At 45.0% G+C, this 9900-nt stretch overlaps 1 protein-coding gene across 1 annotated transcript; it reads left to right on the forward strand.

Moving 5' to 3' along the window:
* The first annotated feature begins 1810 nt into the window (after nt 1-1810).
* Nucleotides 1811-9022, forward strand: rhogb (ras homolog family member Gb). The gene is made up of 2 exons (XM_023827762.2): nt 1811-2259; nt 6449-9022. The coding sequence occupies exon 2, from the start codon at nt 6475-6477 to the stop codon at nt 7048-7050; it is 576 nt and encodes a 191-aa protein (XP_023683530.1). The 5' UTR covers nt 1811-2259; nt 6449-6474; the 3' UTR covers nt 7051-9022.
* The last annotated feature ends 878 nt before the right edge of the window (nt 9023-9900 follow it).

Raw genomic sequence — 9900 nt, forward strand, 5'->3', positions numbered from 1 at the left:
TTTGTCCAAATAAAATAAAAAGCTCAACAAAAGTACAAGTGCGCCATCTTCAGGACTGCAACACTACTACTAATACAGAGAGATATAGCCAACTTATTCTGAGCGGGAAATTCTGACGCCAGCATGTAGAACACGAAGGGTACGATCGCAAAGATAATGCAGACAATCTGCAAAAATAAATGGTCATAGATGGATGGATGAATATGAGTGATGATTATTGCATGCATTTTTTTTATCTAGTTAGTCACTGATTATGTTGGCACCGACTCAAAAGACTATCAGATTAAAGTTTGAAGCAATTTATTGTCATTTGTGCAGTAGCCTACACAATTAAATTTTTATGTTCACTCCAGTTGCTGCAAAACAGAAAAGAAAAACGAAAACAGAAAACAACAGCCAGAGGTGGATAGTTCAGGTCCAGAAAGTAAAAAAATCCTGACCAAGATTTTGTTTCAACCACCTGGTTGAGCATAAAGACTCACTGTCACAGAGTACTCAACTTCTTGGTTGAATCAAAATTTTGGTCTGTATTTTTACCTTCTGGACCTGAAATATACACCTCTGACAATAGCTCAGTAGATTATAAGTAATTAGTATACACATCTACCATACATAATGCCTTATGGCCACTGGGAGAACTGGACTCTCAGTTGCGCTTCTTGGCCAGAGGTGGAAAGTTCAGGTCCAGAAAATACAAATCCAGACCAAAATTTTGCTTCAACCAACCACTTGCGTACTCTGCAAATGTGACTTTTTATACTCAATTGGTTGGTTGAAATAAAATATTGGTCTGGATTTGTACTGAACTTTCCACCTCTGTTCTTAGCACATTGTGGTGGGTTTTACACACGGACATGGACACACACACACACATACATACATATATATATATATGTGTGTATGTATATATGAACCCCCAGGGCCATTCATGTTCGGTCACCATGCGCTCCCTTTCACGATGCAGACTACAACATCGTAAATTACACCAGCCACACTGCCTTGTAGACTATCCCTGGTACCATGCTGCACATACTGATAGACGTTAGCCTTCTGAAAGGAACAGCCTACACAAGCCTTTCCTGCACAGAGCATACATGTCTATCCAGCCCAATCTGCTACCTAAATGGACTCTCAGATGTGTGTATGATAGCATCACCTCGAGTTCCTCTCCCCTAAGTGGGGACTTGTCTTACACACTCCCCTGGCAATCTATCGCCAGTTCTTCTGTCTTACTGATCTTAAGGTCATTCTTTTCCCACCAACTTTTCCATAAGCCTTCTCTATTACTCTGTATGTACCATACAATGGCGTAATCATAAGAGAAGCTGTTTGTAGATGGCACGTCTGGGGATCCCTCCAGAGAAGCTTAAAGTGACCTAACTGGATAGCAATAGGCCCTCCCATTTCTGACTTGCAGTCTCATTGACATGCAGTTGTACCCGGCCAAAAATGATTTATGTTATATTCATTGTTGCTTACTTCATAAATTAGGTAGGCCTAAAGAGTGTTGCCAGCGCTCACGCATCTGGCGTGACACGCTCTCAGACGCTCACGCAAGAAATCTTAATATATTATTCCATTATAAACCTAAATGTAGCTGCATCAATAGCGTTGGGCTAGTTTGCAAACCCTACATACTATTTAAAACGTAAGAAAACTGCTACGTACATGTAAAATGCGTGTGCATGTGTCTGCAGACGTGTCTCGAATAAAAAAAATCCCTCCGGCCAGCTGACCAACGTTGGCACCCATGATATGAGGCCAGGTTTAATAGGCCTACATGCTGTTCAAATCGCTTTTGGCTGCCTGTAGGCTCACATAAGAATCTCTAGAGCGGTGTCGCTGTAGATTATAAAGATGAGAGAAAGCGAGTGAGCCCGCCTTACTTTGATGTGCTTATGAGGAATCGAAATGGGTTTCATACACAGGCTTGTTTTAAAACGGTTTTTTCACGGATCGCTATAGAATAAAATCTCATGCAGAAAATATCTCGTGACGAGGACACGGCGGCCGGGTTTTGCGGAAAGGTCGGTCAATACCCGACTTTTTAGACATGCACGTCCCTACCGCTATCATGTATCACTGAACTCGCAAATAAACTTCCTCATGCAGCAAAGCCCTTTTTGTGTCAGACTTCCTCTCCGAAAATTGCACTCACTTCCTTAACGGCGTAACCCTCGCTGGCTGGCGGCTGCGAGTCATCCGCAAAGAGTCTATTTGCTCGTGATCCGCAATTCATAAGGATCAGGATTATGTTTGGTGAGTTTCGCTTTATTGCTTCTCCGACTGCTGTCAAAGTGCTCTAGGCGAAAACCCGGCCGTCGGCGGCTTTATGAAAGCCGGCTGCAGGAGCTCACATACGGGATGTTAATGAAGTTTTGGGGGGGGGGGTGTCTAAGGTTTTGTCCGTTTCGGATTGTTAATAGTTTAAACAGCTTCTACTTTCTATTTTAGACTGACAGCAGTTAGGGAATATAACTCTTCCGCAAGTTGGCATTATCCATACACGGTGCATCTTTGACTTGGATGGTCTGGGTAATTGTTACTCATGTATAAGTTGTTCTTTGTGGATAATTATAAGCTAGGCTACTTCTTTTAAAATGAAACATAATCTTATTACTATTTTTTACTGCCTAATCTTATATGACATATTTAAAGAAAACCTTTTCTATATCTAACATTTGTGGCATTCTTTAAATATGAATTTCTTCTGTGTCTTTCAATTTTGGTCATATACAACATGGTTTAAGTTAAGAGAAATTCATGTGAATGAGAAGAAGGCTCGTATGTGGTTTCTGAGGTGGACAGTGTCAGGTCACTGGTTTCTGTACTCTCAGTCTGGATCTGTAGTGTCTCGCTGACCTCTTGAGCTGTATCTGATCTATAATGTACCGATGGCCAACTGTGGCCTGTACTACGAAGCGGGGCTACTGATTTGGTATCGGGGCAACTTGTCGGATTTAAGGTACCACAGTTTAAATGGACTTCATATTCGCTCACTTACATTTTGCCCAGACTACCTTAAATCCGACAAGTTACCCCGATAAGCCAGTACGCCCGCTTCATGGTATACAGGCCACAGGATACAAGGGGATGGTGATCATGGCCGAACAGACATAATGAACAGACAGGGTGCAGAGTGGGCTTTATTTTTATATTTTTTTGTCCTTAATCTTGTTTTCATGGGTCCTTTTCCATTTTCCAATCGCGTCAAAGCACATTCCTTTCATTTTTGAATAACTGCCCTCACAAAGTGCAGATTTCTTGCTAGAAGCAGACATGCAACTGAAGTGGAAGAAATTCGGGGTTAGACAATTGCTTTAAGATACTCCAGTGAATGGGGTGTGGTTTTATGACTTTTTCATAACGTATGTCATTATGTATAACTTTTAGAATATAATCAACACACGATACTTAAAAAACAACACAACGAAATGTTCCTGCTTTTGTCTGCGTCTAAATCTTCTCGATTTATAGCACTATTGAGTAACTGCACAGAATGAGTTTGCTGTAAAATAGAGAAGTTTCTTCATGCACAGAACAATTGTCTTATGATCTCATAGCCATCTTCCAAGAGTAACTCTAAGCATCAAAAGTCAAGGCTTTAGATTATAATCCCTTGACGAACAAACCCGAGATTTGACGGAGATCATGCTGCTTGTCAGATGTTGGGCCGCCGTCGGCAGCAGACCCACTTGGAGGTCTGAGAAAAGCTGTAGAAAACAAGGGCTTTCCTGTAGCTGAAACGCCCAAGAAGACAGCCCCTGTCCCAGGGCGGAGCGGTGTGAATTATTTGTAATCTTTTTAGTTGGCGTGTTAAGGTAGACACATACAGACGCTCCCCGGGTTACAATGGAGTTATGTTCCGATAAACCTGTCGTAAGGTGAAAATATGCATTTTAATATGGTACACCTAACCTAACAAACATCATAGCCTAGCCTAGCCTACCTTAAAACATGTTTAGAACACTTACATTAGCCAGCAGTTGGGCAAAATTATTATCAAAAACCTATTTTATAATAAAATGTCAAATATGTCATGTAATTTATTGAATAATGTATTGAAAATTAATCTGTACTTTTTTGTAGTTAGTTAATAAGGGATTCAGATCTTCCGCATACAGTAAGATGAATACTACGAACCTCTATACCACTTAATGGGATTTTAGATGATGGGGTGCCAACCTGAATCCATAATGACTTGCCCTGTCATTAACTGAACCACAGGGTTGCTAAATTTCTTTACTGTCCTCTAACTGGTCTCCACCAAATCCATTCCAATGGTCTCAAAATTAAGTAGTGGCCCATTGAGGTTATATTAGTCTTTTTCTCTTCTGTGTAATATGCAGCTTGTTAAAATGACCTGGAAAATAAAAGCAGAAGGTAAGAAGAGGAAGAAGAAGCTTGTTTCAGGGGACAGATTTCAGTCTTTGGGAACTAAAGGGCTCTTTGCCCTGTGACATCATCCTGTGGCTATGTGGAGAAGGCATCTGCCTGGCCTGGATCACTGGGAGGTCAGCCTTCTGGTGCTTGTGGACCAGGCATCTACTAGACAAGCTCTGAGTGTGTGTTTGTAGATCTGCACTGAGAAGTGCCTAGACCCTCTAGACCAGCCCACCAGTCCCACTGAACCACGCCCCCCCCCAGCCGCCCTCCGCAGAGAACACAGATTGTATGATCTTTGCTTGCCAGAGCCCCACCGAACTCTGCCACAGATGGACGTGTCTCTTTCTCACGTGACATTCCAGTGACTTAGTGAAATGTGTAACTCTTCTTAGGACAGACCATCCTCCATAAGCACCACTAAAGTTTAAGTGCCTCTCACTCAGATGCTTCTCTGGCACTGCACGACATTACCTACATTATTTATCATCTTATTATTTATCATCCATCTCAATATACTTGTATCTAAAGATCCCAGAATTATATAGAAGCCTTTGATATTCTTCGATTTGGATATCGTGGACTATTTTGTTTTCGGCTTTCGTCGACCTCACTTGTAGAAACTTTAACGCTGTGGGCATGATCTGCCGCCATGGTTCTCTGTCAATTTTCGAAATTATTTCGAAGTGGAGCGTAGGCAGACAATCATTTTTAGTCAACACAGGGAAACTGGTGCACTTTTCTGGTTTGTGGCTGACACTCATGTCGCTAAAAAGCACGCTTGATTCGGCGGGAACATTTTTCTTGCGTCAAACCCGGTCGCCGTTCTCCACACCACCCGCCCCCTCAGCTGTGTCAGTCAGAGAATGAAATCGAAATAATTCTGGTACAAAACAAGGTCCCAGTGCAGAGCAATCAAAGTCATGATTCTATTGTTTGAAAATTTCCCCTAAGTGAGGAGATAACATCTTTGGGGAAGGGGGGGGGACGTGAGAGAGCAACGTACGCCAACGTGAAAACGGCAGGTAAGAACATGGCATGAGATCTGTCTGCCAGTGTCACCCAGGACTGGTGGAACCCAGGTCTGGTGACGGCCTTTTCTGAGCTTACATTGTCAGTGTCCCATAGGAGGCCAAGGGCTTCTTTTGTCACTAGGAATATGTCCCCGTTGCCATGGTGAAGTTGGCGGCTGCGTTGTACTGTTGGCATTTGGCTTCCCCCGCCCCGTAGGTACCAGTATACTTTTGGTTCTGGGTATTACGTGCACAGAGCCCGTGCCTCCGTATCTCTGAGGTCGGCAGTAGGCCCGGGCACCACCCAAATTCATCTGAGAAGTATACAAATGCAGACGGAACAGAGAAAAACTGGTTGTTTACCGATATTTGAACTCTGGTGGTTTTTCAGCGTACCTCAGTCTTTGTTTTCACCGCGAAAATGCTTCTGAAAGCGTCTTTCAGTTTTTTGTTTTTTTTTTCCCCTGCTGAGACAGTGCCGCTTCACTCCTCCCGCCTCTTTTGTTCAGGCGTTTTCCTGCCTCTCGCTCCCTTTGTTTTCTTGATTTCCATAAACAAAAAGCAGGTGCTGCCGTGACACTGGGTCCCACTTAATGGAACCGACAGGGCTATTGCCATCACAGCACTGGAAGCAAGCCCGTAACCGAGAGCCTGAGAGCATAAATTTCACTTGGTGGGGGGGATATGTGTTATGCTCATGGGAGTTTTACTTGCACAAAAATGTTTTTAGGGCAGAACGAAACATGATTGGTTCAGAGACATAAACAATCAGACTGCAGAGGAGGTGGGTCCAAGCAGCTAGAGGAGGTGGGACCAACCAATCAGATGTCTTGGATCCACCACCTCTACAATCTGGTTATCTCTCTGAACCAATCATTTTTCATTTTGCCCTCGGAACGGTTTTTTTGTAAGTAAAACTCCCAAAACAGTGGGATTTAAGTGGCTTGAAGCTTTAGTTTGTGCCTTTAGGTTATATGCCTTTCAAAGGCAGGACAGAGGGGGCTTACGTGTGATCCTTGGTTATGAGTGTGACTGTGCAATTGGTCTTTCAGGATGCTGAGGTCCTGAAACCAAAGGTATGCAGAGCATCAAGTGTGTGGTGGTAGGCGACGGCGCGGTGGGCAAGACCTGCCTGCTGATCTCCTACACGACCAACGCCTTCCCCAGGGAGTACATCCCCACCGTGTTCGACAACTACAGCGCGCAGGTGACCGTGGATGGCCGCATGGTCAGCCTCAACCTGTGGGACACGGCGGGCCAGGAGGAGTACGACCGTCTGCGCACGCTCTCCTACCCGCAGACCAACGTCTTTGTCGTCTGCTTCTCCATCGCCAGCCCTCCCTCCTACGAGAATGTGCGTCTCAAGTGGCACCCGGAGGTGACGCACCATTGCTCCGGCGCGCCTGTCCTGCTGGTGGGCACCAAGAGCGACCTGCGCTCCGACCCAGAGGTGCTGCGCAAGCTCAAGGAGCAGAACCAGAGCACCATCACCCAGCAGCAAGGCCAGGCTCTGGCCCGGCAGATCCATGCCATTCGGTACCTGGAGTGCTCTGCCCTCAACCAGGAGGGCATCAAGGAGGTGTTCGCAGAAGCTGTACGGGCCTTCCTCAATCCACAGCCCACTACCTCCAAAAAGCCCTGTGTGCTTCTGTAGGCTGAGGGTGTGGTGGGGGTGGAGAAGGGGGAGGAGCCGGGGCTAGAAAGGGGCGTGGCCTGCGAGAGCCAATGTGCTGAAACTGAGAGACCATTAACAGAAGAAAATGAAAATAATTATATTAAGAATGTAATTAAATTACAAACCATGTTTTAGAGAAAACCCTGCTGTTCTTGATGTTGTGATTGATATCCACTGTAACACAGACCCTCTTTTTTGCATCCTGCTATTCTGGCCTTTTCCAGGTGGCAGGGCCCCCCGCACCAGCACTTGTGGGGCTCTATTGGGCTTCCTCACCCTGCTGTTTCTCACTGCCACTGTGGGTGCTCCGGCTCCGGGCATGACCCTTGGTACCAGTGAACGTAAAGCTATTTGCAGAGCACAAGAACCTCGTCACCCCACAAACACACAAAATGAGAAGCACTCGAAGGTCTCAAAGACCATCTTCCGCTCCCTCTGCCTCACGTCTGAGCTCCCGGCCAAAGATGAGGCCCTATGAGACTTCCCGCTCAACTGCCCGACAGTATAAAAACACAGACGAACACCCCTTGCTGAATGTTTTGCTGACTGGCTAAATCTCGATCTTCATTTTTACCCATTCGTTTTTTCTTAAATATTGAATGTTAAGTTGATCTTTTCTAAGTATGAGCGTGTGAGCTTGTGGATACAGGGTGATGCTCCCAGTGGTGCAGCAGGTGAATGAGGAATTTCAGTCACCCCACCATGGGTCAGATTTGTGATTCTGACAGACTTGCAGCCCCATTTTCTGCAGAAATGTATCCAATTCGGCCTGCTGATACCTTATCGCTCTCTGAGTTCTCATAACTGCCTTTTTTCACATTTGGGGGGGGGAGTAAAACCTTTAATTTTATAAAGAGGCAAATGTAAAAGCTTAATTGATAATTCTGTAGGTCAGCAAGCAAAACATTGTGCTAACAATGCAAAGATTGGGGGTTTGAATTCCAGGCTGCACACAAAAAGTATCAGATAAAATAGAAATGAAACTGAAAGGTGCTTAATCTAAAAAGCAAGTTTAAAGATTCTGTTCTGTGCCACAGTGGCCTTATAGAGATGTGAAAGAAGGACTTCTGATGCCAGTGTGTGAAAAACAGCTGTTATTCTCAATGGTTCTTATAACCTAACTGGTTCCTTTTTAATTCTGTTCATCGTGTCAGTTTCACGAACGTCAAGTTACTACAGTAACCAGAAACCTGAAAAAAAAAAAACATGTAAGGAATTAAGTACGAAATGCAATTTTCAAGGAAGTGATGTTTAAATCTCAAATGAGAAATCATAGGAATGTTTTGTAGTGTACTGTGTGTGACATTGTACTGCTTGCATCGGGAAAATATTTGAATGCAGATTTTACAGCTGGGTGTGGCTGTGTCGCAGTCAATATTTGATGTGTTAGAAATGTAAATGTCGGGTAGCGATGTGGTGAAGTGTGTCTACAGGATGGAAAGTCCTGATGGGGTAAATCCAGGAAGGGTTGCCAGCTGGATGGTTTCTGAATCCGTGGTACAGAGAGAGACTTTTTACGCAGCTTGGAGTTTCGTGACGCGGCAGGAAGTAACCTTCCCGCCATAGACGAACGGCTTCGAACCGCGTCTCCAGACTTCTCCCTTGCACCTTGATGCTGCATCTCCATGACCCCGGGCACACGCAGAAAGGCTGCTCTGCGGCTTTGCCGTCTCCGTTCCACCCCGACTCCTCTGTCTTCGAGCTGCAGAGGTTGCCATGGTGGCAGGCGAGCACGGCGCTGGAAACGCTCGTGCTACGAGGAACCGTAGCACTGCATGCAAACACAGGGGAAAAAAAAAACCCCGTCTATATATGATTAAATAACACTCGTTGTTTTAAGAAGTGCTCATTCTGTCACGAGAAGGCGGTTGCAATAAATGTAATACGTTTTCTACATTTTCTACAATACTTTCTTTCCATCAAATGAGATTAAATGTGTTTGTAGACTGTCGCCAGTTTTTTATCGTCACGGCACAAAGGTCGAGACCCATTGACCCTGCTGACCTGCTCCTTGTAGCTGGCTGGGGTATGCTTTCCCCCCAACAAGATTTTGGGCCCCATGAAGGCATATCAAATTAGGCCCCCCAGTCCAGACCAATACAGATATTTTTCAAATTTTCTAGGTCACTCAGGGGCCCTTGGGATTGTCCTAACTTTCCCTTGCCTTATGGTCATCCTTGCCTACAAGCATCCAGAAATCACGAGAAACGCAACGAATTATACAAGGACATTGTGATGTGGTGTAATGAGGGCCAAACACGGCAGACCGATGTCCATCTTTCATGTTTTTTCTCAGTAACCGTGTCGTCACGCCGATGACTGACCAATCACCTTCCCCGATATCTCTGACCTCAGTTTGTTCTTCTGCTTTGCACGCTTTCACACCATAGCTACGCCAGTGTACCTTCACCACAGTCACTCACCTCGCACAAATCGAGAGTGTGTGCGGTCGAGGCACTTTCATGCGACGAAGCTAATTTTACAGGCACTGTTAAAGTACTGCCGGCTGAAGACCTGGCCTAACCCTACCGTGGGCTAGGGCCAACTCCCCAACTGCGAGCTCGAAGGGGAAATACAGCAGCCCGTTATAAACAAGGACCACAGTGTGTGCCTGTGTTTTGTTTTCCTTTCAGTTATTGTCACCGCTTAGCCGACGACAGACAGAACCGGCATTCGACGGCAAGCTGGCCCCGTGCTTGTCACTGAGAAGAGCTTATCAACTAATCTCAGTAAATATTGATGGAAAGCAGGGATGATAACTACAGTTAACTTATTTAGCAACTACTTTTATGCACAGCAACATACAATTGAAAGGAAGGATGGGGCAAT

Source organism: Paramormyrops kingsleyae, chromosome 18 (genome assembly GCF_048594095.1).
Source record: "Paramormyrops kingsleyae isolate MSU_618 chromosome 18, PKINGS_0.4, whole genome shotgun sequence".
Classification (NCBI taxonomy): Eukaryota; Metazoa; Chordata; class Actinopteri; order Osteoglossiformes; family Mormyridae; genus Paramormyrops; species Paramormyrops kingsleyae.

Coding starts and splice junctions, on each gene's coding strand:
- rhogb (XM_023827762.2), top strand. CDS start 6,475: ATGCAGAGCATCAAGTGTGTGGTGGTAGGCGACGGCGCGGTGGGCAAG.